This window comes from Fusarium pseudograminearum, chromosome 4 (assembly GCF_000303195.2).
Source record: "Fusarium pseudograminearum CS3096 chromosome 4, whole genome shotgun sequence".
NCBI classification, from domain to species: domain Eukaryota; kingdom Fungi; phylum Ascomycota; class Sordariomycetes; order Hypocreales; family Nectriaceae; genus Fusarium; species Fusarium pseudograminearum.
The window spans coordinates 3,709,630-3,733,447 of NC_031954.1; the positions used below are offsets into that span (position 1 = coordinate 3,709,630).

At 48.9% G+C, this 23,818-nt stretch overlaps 7 protein-coding genes across 7 annotated transcripts, besides 2 other annotated features; 3 read left to right on the plus strand and 4 right to left on the minus strand.

The window, feature by feature from the left end:
- Positions 1–493: 493 nt before the first annotated feature.
- On the plus strand, positions 494–6,428 carry FPSE_09425 (uncharacterized protein; the record flags this gene model as incomplete). The annotated part of the gene is made up of 2 exons (XM_009262542.1): positions 494–560; positions 640–6,428. 2 exons carry the CDS (start codon positions 494–496, stop codon positions 6,426–6,428), a joined length of 5,856 nt encoding a protein of 1,951 aa, XP_009260817.1.
- A 540-nt stretch (positions 6,429–6,968) lies between these two features.
- FPSE_09426 (uncharacterized protein) lies at positions 6,969–10,024 on the minus strand (the record flags this gene model as incomplete). Its single annotated transcript, XM_009262543.1, has 5 exons — positions 6,969–7,933; positions 7,992–8,396; positions 8,703–8,886; positions 9,164–9,330; positions 9,559–10,024. The coding sequence occupies 5 exons, from the start codon at positions 10,022–10,024 to the stop codon at positions 6,969–6,971; spliced, it is 2,187 nt and encodes a 728-aa protein (XP_009260818.1).
- Positions 10,025–10,984: 960 nt separating this feature from the next.
- FPSE_09427 (uncharacterized protein) lies at positions 10,985–12,044 on the minus strand (the record flags this gene model as incomplete). The annotated part of the gene is made up of 3 exons (XM_009262544.1): positions 10,985–11,567; positions 11,626–11,923; positions 11,996–12,044. The coding sequence occupies 3 exons, from the start codon at positions 12,042–12,044 to the stop codon at positions 10,985–10,987; spliced, it is 930 nt and encodes a 309-aa protein (XP_009260819.1).
- Positions 12,045–12,766: 722 nt separating this feature from the next.
- Positions 12,767–13,113, plus strand: FPSE_09428 (uncharacterized protein; the record flags this gene model as incomplete). The annotated part of the gene is made up of 3 exons (XM_009262545.1): positions 12,767–12,880; positions 12,981–13,005; positions 13,073–13,113. The coding sequence occupies 3 exons, from the start codon at positions 12,767–12,769 to the stop codon at positions 13,111–13,113; spliced, it is 180 nt and encodes a 59-aa protein (XP_009260820.1).
- Positions 13,114–13,826: 713 nt separating this feature from the next.
- FPSE_09429 (uncharacterized protein) lies at positions 13,827–18,291 on the minus strand (the record flags this gene model as incomplete). The annotated part of the gene is made up of 9 exons (XM_009262546.1): positions 13,827–14,110; positions 14,162–14,631; positions 14,680–14,912; positions 14,963–15,097; positions 15,154–15,236; positions 15,288–15,620; positions 15,675–15,828; positions 15,881–18,031; positions 18,106–18,291. 9 exons carry the CDS (start codon positions 18,289–18,291, stop codon positions 13,827–13,829), a joined length of 4,029 nt encoding a protein of 1,342 aa, XP_009260821.1.
- A 704-nt stretch (positions 18,292–18,995) lies between these two features.
- Positions 18,996–19,017: a microsatellite.
- A 1,314-nt stretch (positions 19,018–20,331) lies between these two features.
- On the plus strand, positions 20,332–21,854 carry FPSE_09430 (uncharacterized protein; the record flags this gene model as incomplete). Its single annotated transcript, XM_009262547.1, has 5 exons — positions 20,332–20,378; positions 20,473–20,552; positions 20,641–21,357; positions 21,425–21,750; positions 21,804–21,854. 5 exons carry the CDS (start codon positions 20,332–20,334, stop codon positions 21,852–21,854), a joined length of 1,221 nt encoding a protein of 406 aa, XP_009260822.1.
- Positions 21,652–21,751: a microsatellite.
- An 861-nt stretch (positions 21,855–22,715) lies between the features above and the next one.
- Positions 22,716–23,080, minus strand: FPSE_09431 (uncharacterized protein; the record flags this gene model as incomplete). Its single annotated transcript, XM_009262548.1, has 2 exons — positions 22,716–22,763; positions 22,820–23,080. 2 exons carry the CDS (start codon positions 23,078–23,080, stop codon positions 22,716–22,718), a joined length of 309 nt encoding a protein of 102 aa, XP_009260823.1.
- Positions 23,081–23,818: the final 738 nt, after the last annotated feature.

The window sequence follows — 23,818 nt, forward strand, 5'->3', positions numbered from 1 at the left end:
TATACCATTTGGTGATTGGTACAACTTTAAGCAAAATATGATGAACTATACCATGGAATGGCTACAGTTCATGTATAAATATTTAACTTTTGTTTCTGCATGGTGAACAAAGGCCACGATGACCCTACATAATGTCTCATGTAGTTTGATCAAAAGCAGAGCATTATCAGTAATCCACATTCTGTAAATTGGATTATAACCAAGTTCAAGTCTGATATGGACCATGCCAGCATGCATAAGAGGTTGTGCATATTTAATGCTCACGTATACGTGATTATGTCATCATTTCGAGGTGCATGCGGCTCCTTCCTCCACTCAGCTCACCCCCCCGCTATCCCCACTTCACCTGCTTCGTGCAGCAACCGAGAAAAATAACATTTAGCATAACTTCCGCTGGGGCTCGTCAGTTCAATTCGCCCCAGACGACTTTCGTGAAGATTTTTTAAACGCGTCGCTTTCACTCAAGAATGATCCATACGAAACCGCTGATGAAATGGCGTCAGAGCTTGAAGGCTTGATCGCGAGCCTTTTGGTGCATATCTCATGCTATGGAGAAGAAGGTAAGCTTTTTTCCTGTTTGAAGCAGCTCATCAGTCATCAGCTCCTGTTGTAAGAGAACAAGCTACTAACTGATTTAAGGGTGTCTCGTACAAGATGTTTTGAAAGCAATTCAACATCCCTCAGCTCGCACAGAAGCACTTCCTAAATGCAACTCTGCTGTGCAAGACCGTACTTCTGCTATCATTTGGAGTTGGCTTGCTGCAAGACGAGATATTTCTGTTGGCACTGATCGCGAATACAATCATCTTTCTTTAGATGAAGTCTTAGCGCTTTCAGCTTCTGGCGGTGCCCCTGAGCAAGATGCAGAGACTTCGGGGTCACAACCAGAAAACTCGACATCATCCCGCAATGTTCGTGTGCGCGCTTCTGAAGATACCATGTGGGAATCTCTCACTGGTCATGCCGTCGACTACAAGCGAGTTCCAAAATCCGAGTGGATGTTACTTTTGGGCATAGCTTCAACAACCACCGAGGGAATCCTCCAGGGAGATCTTGGACGCCTGACAGACCAAGACAAACGGTCTGTGCCAAAAAGAACAGATTCCCTTCTCAAAAAAGGATATATCGTCAAGAGAACAACCCTTGTTCGCGGGACCAAAACGAGCAAAATGTGGCTGAAACTTTTCGCCCCCCCTTTGCCGAAAGACAGTGAAGGGACAGACGAAGCCCGACCAGACATGACATTGACTCGACAAGTACTCGTCGAGGACCTCGCGCCCGTCCCATGGCACACCCGGTGGACTGGCGAGTCTATAGACTACATCGCATTGGCCACTACCATCATGGCCATCGTCAAGGAGTGGGGGGTTCTTCAAATGAAAGACATGAAGTCGAAGCTTGGCGTCCTAGGGATGCGTTGGCAGATGAAGGTGCTGGCCAAAGTCTGCCGTTTTCTTAACCAGAGAGGTGTCATACAGTACGTCGCTGCGAAGCTAGGAGAAAAGGTGTTCAAGGACTGTGTCAAGTATGTCAGGGACCTCAATTCCGAAGATTGGTTACTGTATCTCTCAACAGGCAAGAGAAAAAGCAAGACCCCTCGAAACCCAGATCTTGACGGCCTTGACGGAATCAAACAGCTCATAGGGCAGGCCTCACATGTCCCCGAGATATCAAAAGCACCCCCATGGACTCTAGACAAGCCGGTTCCTGTTATAATTGCGGAAATGGCAAAACAGCTAGGCGATACTGGGCTCACGAATCCCGATGTTTATGCCTTGACGCTGGGTCCTTCGTACAGTCGACATCTCTCCTCAATGACTACTGCATTGTCCGTGCCGGATTTGCAACCGCCTCATCTAGCCCACTTTCAGATCTACAGCGAGCATACAAGATCAGGAAAGGTAGCATCTTATCGATACTTTGCACCAAACGATCTTCCGGATGCTTATCCAGTAACGACAAACACCACAGGCCAGCCATTAAGTATTGCTGAGAGCTATGGTTTCTCGCCTATACAATCTACAGCCTTGTCATCCGAAGCTTCACCGACACTGGCTGAGCTGTGTAACATGGGCATGGCCCGCCGTACAACCAAGGGGCGTCCTAAAAAGTTCAAGGCCAAGAAGGAGAAGCCATTGCCGACTCAAAAGAAAAAAGCAGGCCGGAAGCGCCGCGACGAGACATCAGAAGCTCTCACACAACTTGACGCTACTGAAAAAGCCGTTGCGCCCCAGGAAGTCGCTGTCTCTCAAGAGATTGTTGTTACTCAAGAAGCTGTTGCGCCCCAGGAAGCTATTGCGACACAGACACAAGAAACAACCGCCAAAGAATCAGAAATTCCCTCCCAAGAGCCTCCAGAACATGTTGAAGCTGCTCAAAAAGAAAACGACGGCACGGAACAGCAAGATGGAGCACCTGAGCCAGAAAAGGCCAATCATCTTATGGTGACACTCAAAGTGTCTTCAGATGCCCTCAAAGAACCCATAGAAACACCACAGGCAGTTTTGGCAACCCCTGTGCGGCCGACACGAACTAGGCCAACAAGGTCTTCAGCTAAAAAACCAGAAACGGGAGGCACAGAAACCACTGTCGAAAATGAGGAGTCGCAAACGCAAGAAAGCATCAGCAGCGAGTCGAAAGAGGAGTGCTCTAATGAGCAACTAGTAAATGGGAGGAAACGGGGCCGTCCAAAGAAAGGCGAATTTAGAAAAAAGAGACACGAAGATCAGCCCGAAGGGAACCCCACTCCTTCGAAATCTTGGGTATGTGAAAAATGCGGCAAGGCATGGAAGAACGATAACGGGCTTCTTTATCACCTTACAAAATCCAGGACAGCGTGCAATCCATCGTTTGAGGAACCTGCCCCAACGCCAGCCCGTCGTGGAAGGAAAAGAGCTGCTTCCGAAATTGAAGTAGAGGAAGAGGCTAGCGCAACACCCATTGCCGATAAACCACAAGACCAAGACGACGAAGCCGTGACGGAGGACAACATAGAACCAACCACTGAGGAAGTCAACGATCAAGAGAAAAGCCCAGCTAAGCCCCTGGAAAAGAAACAACAAGACAAAGAGCCCAGCCCCGTACGTGAGGATGTACCAACACCAAAACGAGTATCGAGGTTGCGCGGTCCTGTTGCTGCTCGCCCAACGTGGTCCTCACGGCCAACTGTTAGCTTCAAAGTACACACGAACGCAGGACTTCATAGACCTCCAGTTACCATGTTCGACTCGCCGAGGCAATCTTCGCTTTTGAACGGAACTAATGGAGCCCTTGTTCAAGGCGAAATCAGCCAACCACGACCAGTTTTAGGGTCTTTAAATCGGTTCAATTTTCCTGGAGGTTCTCCAAAAACACATGTTCACAAATCCGAAAGAAACGGATCCCAGCTAGCCGCAACTCCTCATTCAGAACGACCCAAGTCCTTGCAGCCCGGGACTAACGAAACACCCTGTAAACCTGGCTCTGTGGCCAAGGCCAAGGCCAAAACACCAACAACCATTGGCACCCCGCTCTCCAAAGCTGTTATGATAAGCCGCATCTCCCAGATCGTTCAAGGTATTCTGGAGGAGCAGCAAGGTGTCTTCCCAGGTGGCAAACCGTTGTGGACGGCCATTACTCTTCGGTGGGCAGAATCCCACTCGGAAGTAGCGCCGCAAATCCGCACATACCAGGCTGCACTTCGAGAAATGTTGAAGAACAAGAGCGTAGCTGAGCATTGGCTCACATTCCGCAGCAGAAAGGGCGTCACCGAGAAGTGTCACATAATCGTCCGACCTGGGATTGATCCATTTTCCCCTGAAGCCGACAAGGTGGTGCAAAAGATCAAAGATGTCCACCCAGATCCATACCTCCCTCCTCCATTTGATGCTCAAGTTGACAGCGACTTGTTAAAGCGCGGTCGCCGAGACCTTCCGGAAGAGGTTGAAATGCTCGATGCCCCTGTCTATGTCGCACGAGCTGCCCAGAAACGGGCTCACCAGGACGAGTATGACGACGATGGCGATGATTTCCCACCGCCCCAAAAGCGAGGCCGAAAACGCAAGAGCATGTTTGCAGAAGGACGCGCTTCCAAATCAAGGGCATATCAAAATGAAATGGGAGAACCAATGCGTTATGAACACTTTGAGTCCTCTCAAGGCGCCACTGAGGCCCTACAGTTTCTTGACCCGAACACCTTTTTGGATGAAGATGATGTTGAGGGATCAGATCATTACTTCAGCAACAGGTTCGATACTGCTTGGCAACAAGGGTTTTCAGCTCAGGTGTCTGGCAAAATCGTTTTTGATAAGCCAATTCTAGTATCCGGCTACGATGGTATCTGGCCGTATATTGGGCCTGGAGACTTCGAGATGCAGGGTGCCAGCTACACGCTGAAGGGATGGATGCCGGATGGCAACTGGTTCGCTTGGTCGTCGATGATTGAAATGATTGACCGAAAAGCCCACTCGCTCAATCGCCAGAGTCACCAACGCCACGGAATACTCAGTCCGTATCAATCTTTTGTTGCGCGGACATATATCTGTTCCGACCTTGAGCGCGCATGGTCAGACTCATTCATTCAGGCACCACCGGGAGCGGCGGGCCCTCATAACATCTTCGTCTCATTCTTCAGCGAGGCCGGTGGCGAAACCATCGAGACTCCCGCGCTTTCCTGGCCGTCAGAATGGCAGCTTACGCCCAAGTCATTCCCCGAAAGTGTTCCGGATCGTGCTTTGCTTGTGGACTCCCCCTCTGAAGAGGAAGAGGACGAAGACGATGATAGTTTTGAATGGCCAAGCTTCCCCGCGTTTTTACAAAAACCAGGGTACAGACTCTCTCGAGCCGGCCGTAGAGGTCGGGGTGGCCGACCTCGAGGTTCTGGCAGTCGACTGCGAGCATCTGCTCGACAAATTCCACAGCAACCGAGAGTTAAACGCGTGCGCCTGATCACACGAGCTTTGATGCCCCTTCCCGAGAATACTGATCAACCACAAAGTCAAGCCGATCCCACGCCTTTGATCCGTGGAGAAGAGGCAGAGCGTCTGCTCGCTGCATTGGTTGCTGTACGTGTGTTGTTGGGCGGAGCCGACAAGTCCATTGATTGGGGCCTCTTACTCAAGCTTTTCCCCGATCTCTCTGTCAAGAACATGCGCCGATTCTGGGTTGACGCTCGCAGAGACCAGGGTGCATATATCAGGAAGCTTACCAAGGATTTTCAAGACCGGTTCATAATTGCTTATTCTAAGAACGAGCTGCCGGAAATCGACTTTGAGGAACCCATGGACTACGACTGGTACAGTCTGATTGACTGGACACTCGAGCTCCCCCGGCGAAGAGGCATTGATCTTCCAGCGACGAGGGCGGCACTGCAAAATGACTTTACCTTTCAGGATGTCACTCCCCATGATGAAGAAGACCCCCGGGAGAAATTCTACAATCCTCAAACATCCGTTTTCGCTCGTTTTGAGGCCGTCGCTACTCCATCTGTTGTTGCCGTCGAGATGATGCTCAGTGGACCTGTTGATGAGCACATTGAAATCAGTGAAAGTGACATTGCCAGGTCTTGGGTGCGATCCTTGTGCTGCACAGATGAGAGTCGCTACACGGTCGAACAGATTAAGCAGAAGTTCTCCACCTTGGCAGGCGGGGACCAGGAAAAGATTAACTCATTACTCAAGGAAGCCATTGATACTTTGACACAGCAGAGAATCATTTGCAAAAGCAAACGCCTCCCGCTTTCTGGGAGACCCTTCAGACTCAACGAAGCATTTGGGCATGTACTCGGGAAGCTTGCGCAACGGACCAAATACAAGGATGCTGCCGATTTCAAAACGCAACTGGATGCTATTTTCCGCCGCGGCGAGGCCTATCGAATCCCCTTCACACTCAATGACGGGTCGGTAATGGCGTTGATAAATCTCAATGCGAGTGAAAGGATCAAACTGGTTCCAGTCAACGTGCCTCACATTCCCTTGGGTTTCAAGCCTGGCCAGTACGAGATGCGTAAGCTGAAGAAATCGCTCTACTCTCATGACCTTGAAGCGGTCCCCACGGACTTGTACAAGTATGACGAGGAGATTGACGTCCTCCGCAGGAGTGTCTTTGAAGGACCTCCAGCCGCAGGTAAAGGCAAAACCAGCGTGCTCCCACAATGGGTTGACTTTTTTGGACGTCGGGAAGCGGAACGGTGGATGGATGTGCTGGGTGCTTTCTGCTTCGTGTACGCGAACAGAGGTCTTCTGACGATCGAAGGAGTGTGCAATGCTCTCAAGCCGGTGCTCGAGGAGTTCGAGGCTAAGCTCATCATGGATTGGGGTGTGAAGACAGGCGTGCTTAAGCACTCGGAAGAAGGCCTAGGGCTCATGGTAGGAGAGTGGTGGTGGCTTGCTGTCCCTTGGCAATGGGGGCGACAGTTCAAGCCCACGGGTTATAATGAAGGCATGGATTAAGATGTACAGGATTGATAGAAACAGTCCTGTATGTCTAAACTAATATTGGTGTGCTAGCATTATGTGGACTCGCAAACATGGCTTGCCACAAGTTCAATCGGTCAACATAGTTTATATACTGCAGTTTAGATATTTCTATTCTGATAATTGAAGACAACACGCATAACGACTGTGCCCCTGGCTCGCGTATAAGGTATTTAGGTTATTGCCCACAGCATACAGCTCTCTCCTACAAGTAAGCTCTCATTCCCGAATTGCCAGGCCGCTGGCCGTCGTTCTAACTACGGATCTGTCATAAACGTCAAGGCGAATTGCAAGACAGCCTCGGGGCTTCACCGACAATGGTAGTGACGCTCTGGATCTGAAGTGAGAGGAAGATCAGAATCTATAAATAGGATAAATCTCTTGAGTCTACAGACCGCTCACAGCTTTCTGGGCCAACAGGATCCTAACTGATACCAACGCAACCATAAAGGAGTACCATGTTGAGAGAAACTCCAGCCTCCGTTGTGTTTCCATCCCACATGTCTACTATGTAGCCTACATGGATGACGCACTTTCATCACTGCGAGTTTCTCGGTACGCCTTCTTCCACCCCATCTCGGCCACCCGATGGTCCAATTCTAACTGCTTCTTCTCTTGTTCGAACTCCTTGTCCCTGGGCACCAAAGACCCGTCGCTCTGATCCATACCAGTCAGGGACTGAGAGCGCCCGGCACCACCGCAAAGAGCTGTGTACACTACACAGGCCCAGTGTAACTTGACTGCAGACTCGATCTTTGTCGCTTCTTCTTGAGTCATAACAAGGCGGATGAGCTGGCCAGATTCAGGTACCGGAGACTCCTTGGGATAGTGAGGCGGTGGGGGACAGTCTGATTGAACAAATGCCTTGAACTCCTTTATGATGTTTTCCATATCGAAGGCGTTGACGGGTTTATTGAATCGCGCTGTCAACTGAGGCATCCAGTAGAACCGCAAAAGCACTTCGAATTTCCCGTCATGGCCTAGAATGGCACACTGGAACTTGAACGCACACCAACCGGTTGACAGGAATCTGTACAGAGTTCGGTCAACGCAAATCATGTTCCATGCTTTATGAGTCTTGCCAAGCTCAGTCGCGCTGAAAATATCATCAAAAAGATCGACGTCGGCCAAGATGACACTCATTTCAAGCAGATTGCCCGTGGCATTATTTCTACCCACACTGTTGTTCCACGTGTGAGGAATAAACCAGAAGAGAGTCAGGTCACTCTTCTTCCCTGTCAGCACACAGGCACGACCGTCGCGTTTGAAACAAATGCGTTCTTCTGCCAGACTTCGACGGACAACTGGGAGGTTTGGGAGAGTCTCGCACCGCGAATCGTAGTAAATTGACTGCTCAATTACCTTCCAGCTCTTTTCACGGATACGTTTACGGGTCAGAGGTGGTTGCGGAGTAGGCGATTTATCCTCTGCGTGTTTCCAGGTCTCAGTTCTGAGATTGCCGGGGTCGACATGATGCATGTCTGTATCCATGGTTAGCTGGCACTGCCCAGGTGTCAGTTGAAGATCAGGGGGTCTTACAGTGCTTGCAAAGTGGCGAGACATCTTCCAAATGTCCTTTCAAGGTTCCCGGGTCTACCTCCTCCGATAGTGCATAACCTTTCTCGAAATGCTTCAGGTCCGCGAGCAGAATCACGGCAATATGTTCAACACGGAACTGGAAATCAGGATACAGCCGCTGTACCGTAACCGTGATCTTGGAAAGTTGATTCATACGAGGTCTGAACGTATTCAGACTAGAGACCGGATGGGCAAGGCTCGATGAGCTATGCAGCAGGGCACTGATGTCCACCATCTTACTGAGCAGGAACTGAAGAAGGATATAGGATGGTGTGATGAGAGGTGACAGGTAGAGATGTGTTAGTCGGCTGCTTGTGGTCAGGCCTTGGCTTTGTAGAAATTTGGTGGTGAGAAGAAATTTCGATTCTGTTGACCGCGTCTTAAGAGTGTGGGAGGAAGGTTAATATATGATAGAGTTACTCTGATAAATTCAAATTTCTGTTGCCAAGAGTGAATTAAAGGTTAACTGAATGAGCGAAAACAGGAATAAAGTTTGCTGTGCAAGCTTAGACCTTTGCCGCATTTTCATCAGTGCTTCTACTGTGAACACTGCCTTTCTCATCAACATGGCCAGTTACTTTGCGTCTCTTGACGAGACAACAGCTCCCACGATGGCGACAATACCAAGAGTCAACATAGCACCAATGACACCTGCAACAGCATTTGACATACCGCCCTTGTCATCCTTGCCGTCACTCTGATTCTGATTCTGATTCTGATTCTGATTCTGATTCTGATTCTGATTCTGATTCTGATTCTGATTCTGATTCTGATTCTGATTCTGATTCTGATTCTTATCATTTTCATGAGTAGCACTGTCCTCATAAGCAGCACAAAAGTCTTCATCAGATCCACACTGGGAGCACCAGTCTCCCACATCGCCGGAAGCGCAAGAGAAGAAAGTTACAAATAAGTTTATATTACAACAGACTTTAGGCTTCTTGTTTAGATAGGCAAGACGCTTAGGTTATTTATTTAGACCAGGCTCTTAGGCTATTTATTTCTATACTCTAAAAAGCTTGTTCGTTCTGTGACAGAATAAGGGGGCGATGTTCGTCGGAGAGCAGGTCTCTGCGATCTTCTTGCATCAAGCCCCATGTTTTAAATCGCTGATGAATTCATGAGTATGTGACTTTTAGTGGAGTCTCCAGACGAGGTCCGCTGAAATTCTGCCCGCAGAATCTACAGTCGAGATTCTGGTCATCGGCCTTCTGTTGCGTTTCGAAAAGTTTGGTGCACTTTTCATCGGCGCATGGGAACTGGTTGGAGTGGCCTGTTTCGACATGCTTCCTCAGAGCAGCTAAGGTCTTGAAGCCCTCATAGCATCAGTCCTTTTGGCATAACAAGAACTCATCTTTGTGCTTTCTCTTTATATATCTGCTAAGAGATGACAGAGTCGAGCACTGCATGTCGCAGTCCTGGAACAGGCATGGGAACTTTTCGCCCTCATGTATCCGTTTCACATGCTGCTCAACGCCTCTGAGTGTCGTAAATGTCTGGGTACATTGTGGTCATTTGTGCTTCACACCTTTGTGAGCTGAATCGAGATGATATTTGAGATTTTGCGTGTTGTAACTTTTGTCGCAGTCCTGTTCTGGGCTTGGATGGCGATGATCAGCCTCGTCGTGGGTGACTTTGATGTGGTGTAGTAGACTGCCAACTGATCTCAGAACCAAACCACAATGGGAGCATTTGTGAGCGTTCACGCGGTGGTTATGTTCGACGTGATTCTTGAGACTTCCGTTTGCATGGCAGTTGGTAACACAATCCCCTGATATTGGGCAGTCCATCGGGTCTTCCTCTTCGGTGTGTGCAGATCTCAAACGGTCCAAAACATCGTTCAGTGTGTTCTGTTTGTGCGGATCGATGTGGCCCCAGTCTTCGAGTAGTGGCAGAGAAGTTTGCAGTCCTGTCTCATATGGACTGAGTCTGTTCGGTGGCCGAGTATACGATGCCGTGAGGCCTCTTTTGCGGACGCGAACGTTTCCGTACATGTGTCCCTTCCTTACTCTCTTGAAGGAACATCTGAACACCTACAAATCATATTGTTAGTACGTATAACCTTTGCCACGGATCAGTTGGGTCTTACTGTTTGTCTCCATGACCGAGGCAGATAGTAGATATTCTCGTGTATATATATAATATTCCCATAGGGAGAGGGGATTTGGAAGGATAAACAAAGGAAGAAGGATGAGGTATGAAAGAGAAGAAAAACTTGTATGTTTTCAATTTCATCTGAAATGCAGTAGTAGTAACTACGGGTGCGTTTGTAGAGTTGGCTGCCAGCTGCCAGACACTGCCACCAGTGGTTACCGTCACTTTAACCGTCTAGACCCTCTTTCTTCTGTTATATCTCATAAACTCTTAGGTGGGCTGCATAAAACCGGTATTGATTTAGTGACTGATGGAAATATTAGATTAGCTTTAGTGTATGTATAGCCTGAGATCATCAGTATTTTCATCCGGTTTTCCTTCAGTCCCTATTTTCGACTTGCCAAACAGTCAAGGCAATGATAGAAGTAACAAGAATATTAACACTTTAGGTGCTCTGTCTGCCTCTTTATATTGTGCTGGGTGCTTTATGATAAGCGTTCTCGTCGTTGAATATTGGTCACTGTGATACACAACAGTACAATCAAATGGGCTATGCAGGCATTTGTCGTACCATCCACACATACAATCAATCCAATGCCGATTTGAAGTTACTCTGTACGGCTTTTGGGTCTGTTCAAGGACAACTGCAAACATGTGTATCCGAAGTGTTGCTGAATACAGTCCTATCACTGGTTTGGGTCAACACTTACAAGCATCATTTACTGATTTCATGCAGGTTAGGATACTCAATTCAACTGGATATCTAATTCGCTCCCTAGATTTACTGAAACCTGATAAAAAATACACCGTACGCCAATTCGCACGCAAACGCAAACGTTCAATGACTACGCCGAGGATGTTCACACAGCAAAGATGATCTTGAGCACAAGCGCCACTAGAAGCACAACCAATACAACAATGGCCCGGTCTAGCCACAAAGGCACACCATCGTCAGACGCCCTTCGTGCTTGTTGGCCCTGTACTGCCATCGGCGCATGGACTGGTGCTTGGACCGCCGGGGCCGGGGCCGGGAGGGGGATTGTTCGGGTTGGAGTGGGGTTCCGGTTGTCGATCTGCGGTTGAGGGGCCGGAGTATTGTCACCAGCAGGACCAGCATCCGGTACAGTTTGGACAAACCCTTCTGCAAGCTGAGCTGTCTCAGCATCATCATTTGTCTGTTCGGTTTTGTTTTCGCCCTCTTTCTTGGCTCCCATTTCATCTCGCCATCCCATGTTCAGCTCTTTGGGCACTTCAACTTCTTGGGCGCTGGATGAGGCCTCCTTTGCTCGCTCTTCACATTCCTGGATGATTTCACTATTTGTCTTACCACATGCCGGGCACTTGAATGTCGATGACTCTTTAGCAAGTCGTTGGCGCACAGCGTCGGTTGTCTCAAGACCGCCTAGTTGACCGCGGGCGTCTGTTTCCATGAAACTTCGAAGACTATCCACATATGTTAGTCTTTGCGATACACCGCCGGCAATTCAAGTGTCAAACATACGCTACCAGAGCTGTCCGAACTCCCCACGCAGGTTGCCACGTCTCCTCATGATGACCACTGATACTCAAACAAATTTCACGGTTGGCCTCGAATCGACCACTTGGCGTCATGAAACGGAAAGAAGGAGGTCGAAGGGGGTAGGTAGGAGGTAGAACTATTCGACCATGGTAGATGCCGTTACTATAGACCGAGTTGGGAGGCCCGCGGAGCGTAAAGTGCCATTCGAAGAGGTCGGACTCGAGAGGCTCGGCTGTGTAATCGGCGGATGGTGAGTTGGATATTTCAGCTGCTTCACGAACTAAAGGCTGGATTAGCTATGGTTCATTACAGAATGGATCGCATCCAGATGAAACGGAGTCGTGACACTTACGTATGCGTCGAATTGTAGGCGACTTGGAGCTGAACTTTGGGGTCGCCATAGCAAACGTAGTCCTCCACTGGATACTCGTGCAGTTACTGTCCACCCAGGCGTAGGTTTCTATGAATGATATTCGTGACGTTCAGAGAGTAGGTAGCTCAGAGGAGCATTGCTTGGCGAATGTGGGGAGCTGGTTGATGGGAGCTAAATATGTACGAGGCAACCGCGAGTGCTGATATAATACCCAAAAAGCAGAGCCTTTTTCAACAGGATGAAGGCAATTGGTCAAGGGAGGTTACGGGTAAAATAACAAGAAGTCAGCTTAGTCTAGGTATGCTGTTTCCAAACTCTTGGTGAACGAATGCCAGGTGGTATCTTAACTAAGATCTGGTCAGGTCTGGACTGTGTCGGGGTCTGGTTAAGCTCCAACGGGAACGGAACCCCACCGATGATGCACACAAGGCTTCTTTATAACATTAAATGCTCTACAAGCATATCCATGCACCAAAACTGATCGAGCGATATAACGGGTCCATCCAATCACAAGCTACCCTTACCTAAGCAAATCAATCGCCGAATTGGCTCGGTTCACGACTCCATCAAGACTGACGATTGCCGTATCATCACCACTCTTGTCGCCTCGTCCACGGCTCCCAATTCGGTCTCTCCGTACGTCAATCTCGCTCTACCGCCGGCATCAATCTTAATCCGACGTTCAATATCTGCTAACACCGTCACTGTCTGCAGTCCGAACTACCGAGCGACATTTCCAACAACTTCATCATGGCTGGTCACGGTCACCACAGCTTTAACGGCCCTCCCAAGCCCCCCGTGGCTCATGTCCCCCGTATCTACCGATTCACCGCGACAGCTCTAGGCGCTGGCATGTGGTTCTTCGTGAGTCACCCCCACGGACGACAAGCTTGAGCTTGGATATGGGACATCAAAGCGAAACTTATGATCAACATGGACGAATTGCTAACGGGTTATGATGTAGCTCATGTACCGGGCGAAGAAGGATGGTATGTCATATACAAGCCGTCATGCCAAAAATTGGTTACCCGAGTCGCAATGGCTAACATCCTCCAGGTGCCGTTCTCCTCGGCCTCAAGCACCCTTGGGACCACTAAACGAATACCATCAACGATTACTTCTTTTTTCCGCAATAGTTACAACAGGGAAGGCATCAGTCGCCGAAATCAAAGGATACGTGGATTAGATGCGGTGTATATAGAGCAAAAGAGGCTCTAGAATTGATACAAAATCTCCAATTGCGGGTACTATTGTGACCTTCATGTTTTCTGGGTACGATCGGACACTGATATCTCGGTTATTCATCACCACGCCTCGATAACGCTCGTTGCGTGGCACCGGGAATAGCGCCCCCTATGCGATCGATGCTCATGTATTTGAACTATATCCTCGAGATTATGTCGTAGCTGGATTCTTCTTTGCAGGTTGCCAGTGTTATGAGGCGGAAAAGCCCACAATAGTAGCGAAAACCTCAAGACAGATTGCGGCATATGAAGGAACACTGCTTAAACGTACTCTGAAAATCTCTGGCTTTTGGCTATATTCATAAGATCCAAATATGAGTGACATGGCGTACCACGGCTACAATCTCACTAGTTCGGCAAGGGTGCAAGGGGAAAGTATTTCAAGTTCAATCTTGTGCGTCGACGTATTATCCAACTTTCATCATGCTTTTAATCCGTTTCAAAAAGCTCATGCAACCTGGCGGTTATGAATGACCATTCTATTCTAGTAATCCCAACCCCTTCGATGTGTCCGTAAGCAAGCCTTAGCTCACTCCCATGGCTATGCAACATACATTGTTCAAATTTTAGATCCGAGATGCCTCCGCGATCACCTTGTACTCCTTCCGCTTCTTGCCCTTCCCTGTCACGGATTGCTGGATTGACCCAATAAGCCGAGCCAGCTTCAGGGCAAGGAAGTGCTCAAATGCCCAAGCAACAATAAAATAGGCAGCACCCAACGCAACTAAGAATAGCTCATAGTCCCAGCTCATCTCTGTCAACTGCATTAGATCTGTAACCCACTTCGCAGGTGTCAAAATCATGTAAACAGTGATCAAGAGTGCGATGAAGATTGTCGCCGCGAAAGGCCCTAGAAGAATGTTAGTTTCGCTAATCAGTCCGGATGAAGTTGGCAACTTACAGTTCTGCGTGGTTTTTTGTCGGAACGGGCGTCCTGCGTTCAGGATGATACCTGACAAGATGTATTCGAAGCAAGAGAACAGGAAGAGAGCGGTGTTTTGCGAGTTTTCGATGCTAGGCTCGTCCTTATGCACCACTGGAGGGATGTACCAAGACTGCTCCTTGACAGTGATATAAGTCACAGCCTGGAAACCAATGCAGATAAGCATGAATCCCAAGAGAGGCGTAAGGACCTTGCGTGACACCAAGTCTGCGGTCGGGCGCTTGCGGCAAAGTCTAGGCGCCGGCCCAGCCCAGCCCATGAAGATGGCAATAGGGAGAATGAGAGCAAGGTCAATGAAAAGGAACTGAAAGTCTCCCAGGTTAGACGCTCGGGCATAAAGAAACGTGACCGATGTGAACTGGATTGCCGAGTACAGACTCATGTACTTGAAGCAACTGAAACTTGTTGTCAAAGCAGCTCGACCCTCCCTGATAAGTGGTTAGTTCGGTCCGGGTTTTAAGCTTGTTCCAACTTACTTGATAACTTCCAATACGCAACGAATATCGAAAACCCGAGAAGTGAAGGGAGCTGCTACAGAAGCCTCTGCTTCAGACAGAGAAATTCCGACGTCTGCGGCCTTGAGAGCACCACAATCGTTTGCACCATCACCGCAGAAACCACATGTGTAGTCAATGCTCTGCAACTTCTCGACCAACTCATGCTTCTCGTCAGGAGACATTCTGGCAAACACTTTGCCGTTGATGAGCATCTGAATATCGGTTAGCGACTGGCATATACAATTGGCGTATAAATACTGACCCGTTGAAGTGCTTGTGGCGAACCATAATCAACCATCCATCGGAAAACATCACCACTAACAGCCAGGGTGTAGTTACGAAGGTTGGCAATATCGAATGGCAGCGAAGCATCAGCCTCTGGAGGTGGTGGTAAAGGCTAGTGGGCGTTAGTCGTGATCTAATCAAATTTATGGTGAGGCAAAAAGAGCTTACTAGCAAGGTCCTTTCGTTGAGATGATACAGGCTATTGTCGATACTCTCCCATTCAATCCTGGCTTCCGCGTCGCGGAAATCGCCTTTTTCTCAGTTAGTACACTCCCGTAAAGAAAAGATAACTAGACACATACCTTCAATGAATCGTGGGACGAAGCAATGTGCCTTTCGATCCATAAGACCACATTCTCGTGCGACACTAATGGCTGTCAAGATATTGTCACCCGTCACCATGACTGCGCCGATGTTGGAAGCCAAGAGTTCTTCCAAAACAGCTGCAGTTGTGGGCTTGAGCTTGTTCTCAAAAACGATGAAACCAACAAAATCGAGGTCACTCTCAACTTCAGCTCGGGTCATCTTCTGAGCCTTGACCCAGCTAAGCTTCTTGAGATGACGGCTAGCAACACCAATGACACGATAACCCTTATGAGTATACCATGACAATAACTCATCATAATCCTCAGGGACTGGAAAAGTCGGATTAGTCGGATTTCAAGACATTCTTTGGCAGAGACACTTACAGCTTTCGGGGCGACAGATTTCCTTCATTGCCTCAGGGGCTCCCTTGACAAAGATATCGCCACTCTTTTGGTTGAAAGGACGAACTATTACACTAGCGCGTCGAAGATTGGAAACAAACTCAAATGTTTTCTGTACACCAAGCTCAATGGTACCCTATCGGAGTGTCAGTTTTGTTCTCAAAATAGGTATCGCCAACATTTCTTACGTTAGGGGGTCGCGCAATAGACGGCGCCAGACCGCCTTGTTCTTCGTCTTCCTCAGAAGTGTTTTGCTTTCCCTCTTCATATGTCCAGCGAGTGAACTCGAACATCTTGAGGTCCAGCGGGTCGCCAACCAGCTCATCGTCAACAGATCGAAGAGAGTGGCAGGTGGCCATAGTGTGCAGTGCGGCCCGATAGGTATCCTGTGCGTTCTGTCGTGTAGCTTCGGCCAACAACATCTGGGGTTCGGTAACAATCTCGCCGAACTTGTTGGAGTCACGGTCAACAACACGGACACCAAGAACGTCTAGTCCTTCTTCTGTCAAAGTTCCTGTCTTGTCGAAACACATGATGTCAATCTTTCCACCAACATTGACTCGCTGTGGGCTGATACAGAAGATCTGCTTCTTCTTCAACCGGTTCAGAGCAAAGTTGGTTCCGATGGTCAGCGTGGCAGGCAAAGCGGGAGGCACAACAATGGTGATGAGATCAAGGGCTCGAACAATGATGAGGTGCCATGCAAGGCCGAGTCTGACGAAATTTACCAACGAAGCGAGGAAACCAATAGCAGCAACGATAGCCATGACACTGATGTAACGGAACGAATCGCGGTAGAACTTAAACCCAGATGGCTTAGGGAACAGCATTGATCGTACCAGAGAACCTTTTGTGGTATTAAAACCAGTCCGGACAACGAGGGCGAGCGCAACGGCATCGTCCCCTTGGTCCTCCTGGGGCCTTCGGGCGCGGATGATTTTGGTACCACAGAACAGGAAATGCCGGGCAGTCTCAGGAGTTACGGATGACGCAGCCAAGTCCATTGTGCGCAGAGTTTCATCCGTTGCTGGCAACTTCGAAACAGGAACCGACTCGCCGGTGAGCATGCTTTCGTTCACAATACAGTCGCCAGTGAGTAAAAGACTATCGCTAGGCAATTGAGTCAAACTGGGGTCGCTGAGTTCGTAAACATCTCCAGGAACCAGATCACTTGAGCTGATGAAACGCCAGAAGCCGTTTCGAAGTACTCGTACATCGCATTCGAATCGTGAGATCTCGCGCAATCGCTTCATAGTAGACCGGGTTTCGATAAGCGTGGCAGCAATACTGCCAACAGACATGAGGAAAATAGCCACTGCATAATAGTAGTAGCTGTCCATTGACCAGAGGAACAGACTGGCAATCTGAAAAACGTAGAAAGGGTGGAGAACCTCGTCCACTAAGAGCTGTCCGGTCGACTTTTGCTCGATATCGATGAGGTTGCTGCCAAAGACAACTTCACGAACACCCTTCTCATCGGTGTCCAGTCCAACACGTGTAAGTCCTACATCGGTCCAGTTAGGATCCTTCCAACCACTGAAGAGCATAAACTTGTCCTTGAGCGGATGAAAGCATAGTCGAATGTAGCGATAGTCCAGAGTGCGAAGGTCGTCAACAATCGGGTCAACGTCCTCATCTAGTGCATCAGAGTAGAGCTTTTCGGGCAAGCCAAAGATTGATGATAGCGGTCTACCATAGAGCTCAGAGCGAACAGGCATGGTGATGAGCTCTCCCCACTGATTTTCAATGACAACCCATTCACAATCCCCCAGAGCTGTTGCTTGTCCCAAAAGGCCAACATACCACCGAGGCAGCCATCGGAATAGAAGGTAGGCGAGACCGCAAGTCAGGATACACAGCGAGGTGTATATCGCGGATCCGATTTTGCTGGTTTTAAAACCTGCGATGACGATTGTGAGATCCTCGTTGGCCAGGTAAACCTTTTGGCTGGTGCGTCCGTGGCGGCGGAAACTACCATGAGTAGCCGTACTATCCCGTCGCAAAAGATGTGCATTCACCGAATGACGAGAGTATACTGAGGAGTGTCGGCGCAGAACATAATCGTCTTCGGAGATGCGGTAGTCGCGTTCCGGGGATTCGTCGAATTCTTCGGTATCGTCCACCCCAAATTCCAAGTCTCCAATATCCGAGACGCTTCTTCGGATGTAGTCGCCAGCAATGCTTTGTACGGCAACACTCTCGGCATCGTCATCGTCTGGGAAACCTTGGTTCTCGTCATCAAAGTATGTAAAGCTGGCGGTCGAATCGGCGCGAGGTCGTCGGTGAGAGAACGCTGATACACTGGTGGGAAGACTTTCGGCGACAGGTCCAGAGAAAAGCTGATTGAGAATATTAGTTAGCATTGACTGACGGGTGTAATGCGCATCTATCCAAGCACATGGCTCATCATTACCTCTTCGTGCGCCATTTCCACATCTTCGAAAATGCTCGATCTGCTCTGGTTAGAGCTCATGCGATAGAGCGAACGGCGCGCATTGCCATTGCCATTGGGATTGGAATTGGATCCGCGATGACCACGGCGGTCATGATGACCGTGATCCTGGCCCGTATCCGGGCTTCGACGACCGTCTTCATCCATCAATTAATTCAAGAAAAGATGTTTGGCATGATACACAAAAATTCTCAAGTTTGGATAGAATTTTGCATGCAAGTTGTAAGTCGCGCCCCGATTACGTCGTTGGCTGAGCACTCGTGCCCTGGCCAAAGCTGGAGACGGAACCCATACCGGTATACCGAGCTAGTCCCGGCAGCGGTCATTGGCCTGTACCTGCCTATCTAATCAGGTACCAAGGCAAGGCTGTGATAAGAGCCACTTGACTTTGACTCGAGGATAAGAGACAAGGCGTGGTATGATATTGTTAGTGAACTTTGCTATAGTTTATGGAAAATGGAGTTTGGAGAGCTGTCATTCAGTTAGCATGTCTAATTGGGGTGCACTAAATTACTTCATGATCAGAAGCTCCTATTAGATGTCCTTGCTGGTCGGTCAACAAGTCAGTCCCGTCTACTACGGATACTACTTCTTAGTTAGATGGGGGACTGGAGTGGACTATGGGGTTGCCAACCACAATTTTTATTTATTTATCTTTTGTTGTCAACAGACAAAGCTGCTGGGGCGAATAAGGAGCTGCATAACCTGCCCACTCGGACGATACAAGGGCGCGATTCGTGACGCATCCCTTGACTTTGTTGGTATCGGTCAACCATGAAGCTGCAGCCAATCGTGCAGGGTCCCATCACAGTGCGTGCGAGCCGCATTTCATCACATCGAGTAAGATACGATGAGTTGAGTTGAGTTGAGTTGTTGGATATGCTTTATCTTCAACCCTTCCATCCGAGCCGAGAGGGTCCTGCCTGTTGTGTCAAGTCTCGGGTGTTGGATCAATGACCTTTTGCCCATGGTTGTTGGCTGGGTACAGAGGTATACATACAGTACCTACCTCTGGACTGCTACCTCACGCAACAACACGCAAATCATCAGTAGTAGCTGCATAGTACAGATTTATGGGTTTAACCACGCTTGATTCATGCTCTTTCAATGTAACGCAGTTCCCCGAGATTATGAGCCAATCTTTTAGGCACCTAGCTACTGTATCAGTCCCGAGTTTCTCCTCGGGCAAGGTCGGGTATCTCCAGTCAACAAAACAAAGACGTGCAGCAATCAAGGACTTGGTTTTTTGTTCTGGTTACCAAGAGGCGCCATCATTCCAGAACCTTGACGACTGAAGTGAAAGGGCTAACAATCCAAAAATTCCAGGGGCTACAGTGTACAGTCAGTATCTTGGTTTGGCTTGGACTGCTGTACAATGGAGCATGGCATGGCATGGCCCGACGAGGAATATGCATGACAAGGGGGTCCAGTAGTGTTGTGTTCTGGAATCCATCTAGAGTGTGGCGAGTGCTTCTGTGCACTGCGAATGGGCTACTCGGAGAGAATCACGCATGGCAGTGCCACAAATGCACATACTAGACTGGGGGGGAGATCGGGAAGTTTGACCTTTGAGTTTCGGGGTGTCAAAAATAGACTATGCAATGTAAAGGTATAAACCAGCTCAGTAGTTTTTTGTCTCTTTTTGTCTGGTCAGTAGGCCAGTCCAATCTTTCGATGCAGCAGCCTAGAAACACACGCACAAAGGCAATAGATCTCTCCCATCCACTTGTGTGGTTGTGTGTAAACTCACTCGGAGATGCACTGTGCTTCTGTGGCTGGTTCCTCCACTCCCTTTCTGTTGTCTCACTTCTCCGCTCTCCCACAGCGCCTCCACACTCCAAGCTACTAAGGCATCAGAGGATCCTCTCACACAGTCTAGGTTTTTTTTAGGCGATCGACCAGTTGAGCTTGGTGCTTGGTGGGCGGCCCAACAAGTTCAAAAGTCAGAGCGAGCGAACGAGCGAGTGTTGTTGTTGCTGTTGCTCTGGCTGCTAAGGTGGTTACAAGCCCAGGCCCAGTGCCCGAATTTTTTTCAACTTATCGCCCCCCACCAGAATTTAGCAAACGTCAACGGCCACTGCTGCTTTCTCAACTTCCTTTCATCCCTCTCCTCTCAACCTCACCTCTTTCCCCCCCCAAAGACGTCTATTCCAAGCGCCTCTACGCATTCTTTTCATAACAGACAATATGGCCGAGCCCATCCGTGGAAAGCGTGCTCAGGACGCCGTGGCTCCGTAAGTCATTTCTTCACCTTTCGACATCTTGATCTTTGATTGCAATGCCCGCCGCTTCACGATCCACGATGCTAACTACCCCACCTTCGATCAGTACGCCTCAGAACACTCCCGCAACCGCCGCTCCTATTTCTTCTCACGCTCAGCAGCCCGGTGTCGCTAGCATCAAGGAGGGTATGTATTTCGATTTGGTTCTTTTTTATAAAAGACCGGTCATGAATCAATCCATTGCCCTTGGAACCACGCTCTAACCCCGCTGTAGAGGATCTGGACCGTGCCGCCGCGGCCTCTGTTTTCGCCCAAAACCCCAAGCTTATCCAGATGATTCAGGGTCGCCTCGGCTCCCTCGTGGGCCAATCTTCGGGCTACATCGAGTCCCTTCCCGCCCCTGTCCGCCGACGTGTCGCTGGTCTCAAGGGTATCCAGAAGGACCACTCCAAGCTCGAGGCCGAGTTCCAAGAGGAGGTTCTCCAGCTTGAGAAGAAGTACTTTGCCAAGTTCTCTCCTCTCTACGAGAAGCGTTCCGCCATCATCAACGGAAAGTCCGAGCCTACTGAGGACGAGATCAAGGCCGGCGAGGAGGATGATGAGGAGGTCGATGAGGATGATGCCGCCACCAAGTCTGAGACAAAGTCCGATGTTCCCGACAATGTTTCTGGTATCCCCGAGTTCTGGCTTTCTGCCATGAAGAACCAGATTTCTCTCGCCGAGATGATCACTGACCGTGACGAGGCTGCTCTTAAGCACCTCATTGACATCCGCATGGAGTATCTTGACAAGCCCGGTTTCCGCCTCATCTTCGAGTTCGCTCCCAACGACTTCTTCAGCAACACCACCATCACCAAGACATACTACTACCAGAACGAGAGCGGTTACGGTGGCGACTTCATCTATGACCACGCCGAGGGCGACAAGATTGACTGGTCTCCTGGTAAGGACTTGACCGTCCGTGTCGAGAGCAAGAAGCAGCGAAACAAGAGTACGTGATGACTTGAAGATGTTTTCTCTTTGTTTCTCTGTGGCCCGATGACTAACTTGGAATTCAGACACTAAGCAAACCCGAATTGTCAAGAAGACCGTGCCTACTGAGTCTTTCTTCAACTTCTTCTCACCACCCAAGGCTCCTACCGATGACGATGACGAGGACGCCGAGTCCGACATCGAGGAGCGTCTCGAGCTCGACTACCAGCTCGGTGAGGACATCAAGGAGAAGCTCATTCCCCGTGCCATCGACTGGTTCACTGGCGAGGCTCTCGCTTTCGAGGAGATCTCTGACGATGAGCTCGACGGTGCCGACTTTGACGATGACGACGATGAGGATGAGGATGACTTGAGCGAGGAGAACGATGACGAGGAGGAGTCTGACGACGATGTATGCATCCCTCTCCAATTGGAATTGAAAACGAAACTAACGCTATTTCATAGGATGAGTCCGGCAAGCCTAAGCAGGAAGCTGCCGAGTGCAAACAGAGCTGAGCGAAGCGATAGAGCGCGACGCAACGCATATTTACACTCTCATGACATGATTGGCTTTTATCGGGTTTGAGGATTTTATCTGAGCCACCAGCCTTCCTCGGAAAAAAAGGAGAGGCGGTGAACGACGGGAAGAAAAAGGCTACAGAAACGGGAAGCGGTCGAAGCAGGTCGGCGAATCAGCCGGTGCCGTTTTTCAAAACACAAAGGTAGCATCGTCATTTGATAGGCATCGTTTGCACAGACCAGATCTTTGGTTTTGCAGCAAGCTCTGGGACTGGAAACCTTTATTGATAGACACAGCCAGAGGGCAGAAGTCGGCCCGCGATATTATGTTGCCCTCCTTTTTTTGCAGCCTTTTTCTCTAACTTCGTTTTTGGGGTTCGTTGTCTTTGCTGTTTTCTGCTACAACTACGTTGATTTGATTCCTGGCATGGATGTAAGGTAGTGACTGACGGATAATTTCTTACAAGGGTGCAAGGGGATTCAAGGTGCATAATATATAGAGAATGAAATTCTGTCGTAATGCAATTGTCACCGTTGCCACGGTACTTGAACGATGTTAATTACCATTGGAAGACGTAGATTGGTTGTGTGTTGTGTACATTTTAAACTCGTGGCTTATGTGAAGGATGTCGTTGGTTACAAGCCGCGAAATGCGGTGAAATGAGAAATCTACAGCCAAAATAACATGCAAGACATGTGTCAAGTCACCGCCACGTCGTCAGTGTGTACAGACAAAATCCGGGGATGTTTCAGTACGTCAGTGACATATGTAATAGGCAACCCGATATAGCCACTTTAGAATACTGATTGAATCTTTTGATAATTGGTTTAATTGAAGACAATGTGTATAGGGTAAGATTATTCGGCTATATCCACATAACCACCATTAGATTCAAAGTTGAGCAACTACATGTCCTGTCCTTTGCATTAAATCAGAAAACTAAATTATGAAATAATCTTACCCAAGTTCGTGCCGAGATAACATGTCTCATGTATACAAAGCCAATAGTCTCAACAACAAGATGTAACAGACCTGCAATGTCCAGGTTCAAAGTAGAGTCCATCCAACCGCCGCTCAGCTCCGCTGCATCCCGCTGCCGAGCTGCATATGCTCCGACCATGCCGCATATTGATTTGAGCGACGCCGCCAGCGGGACTGCTAGAAACGGTATAACACAAAAACCCAGCGACCGGCCGCCGGTACACACAGAAATTGACGCCATTGTGTGACGGCATGGTGGCATTGCCGGTCTCGGTCAAGGGCCAAATGAGTAAACAACCATTGTCGCAACTTTTTTTTAAAGTGGTCCCTTTTCAGGGCTGGAATAGTTTTGTTAGCGGCAAGGTCGTCCAAGACGCCGAGCTTGACTACTGGTTATATGCGGGTTTTGCTGTGATTAATTCGCCGGGTTGCTATTTCTAATGCTCGAATGATTGAGATCCGTGCTATTGACAGCCGAGAGCGGACTACGGTACGTAAAAGTTTTACTCTTTGGCTAAAAAGATGGTAAGGCAAGGTAGCTTCACCAAACATGGCGGAGCCGCAAGGGTACCCTGATTCCATATTAACCTGTAGATGCCCTCTGATTCGGCGGCAATGGCATCGACTATGGATGACTCAGGTCCCGGAAGTCGGTAGAGGCCTCTATTGAGCCTGAGCATGCAGCTTCTTGCGCTGGATTCGGCTCGTCGCGGAGTGTCAGCTTTCGATGGACGTGCTGTGGACCATGGAGTCATCTCATCATGCCTAGCTTAAGTAACTCTAGTAGTAGGCTCTTTGTAGATTTCGATCGCATCATAAAACCATTCGACTCCCCCTCCAAAACTCTCAAGCCTATTTCCCGTATTTTTACACACCAACCACCATTGAACATACTATAATCACCTATCTTTGAATAGATAGCATCATATTCTTTATCATATCGTCCATTCATCTTTAAAGGACTTATAAGCTCTCCAAT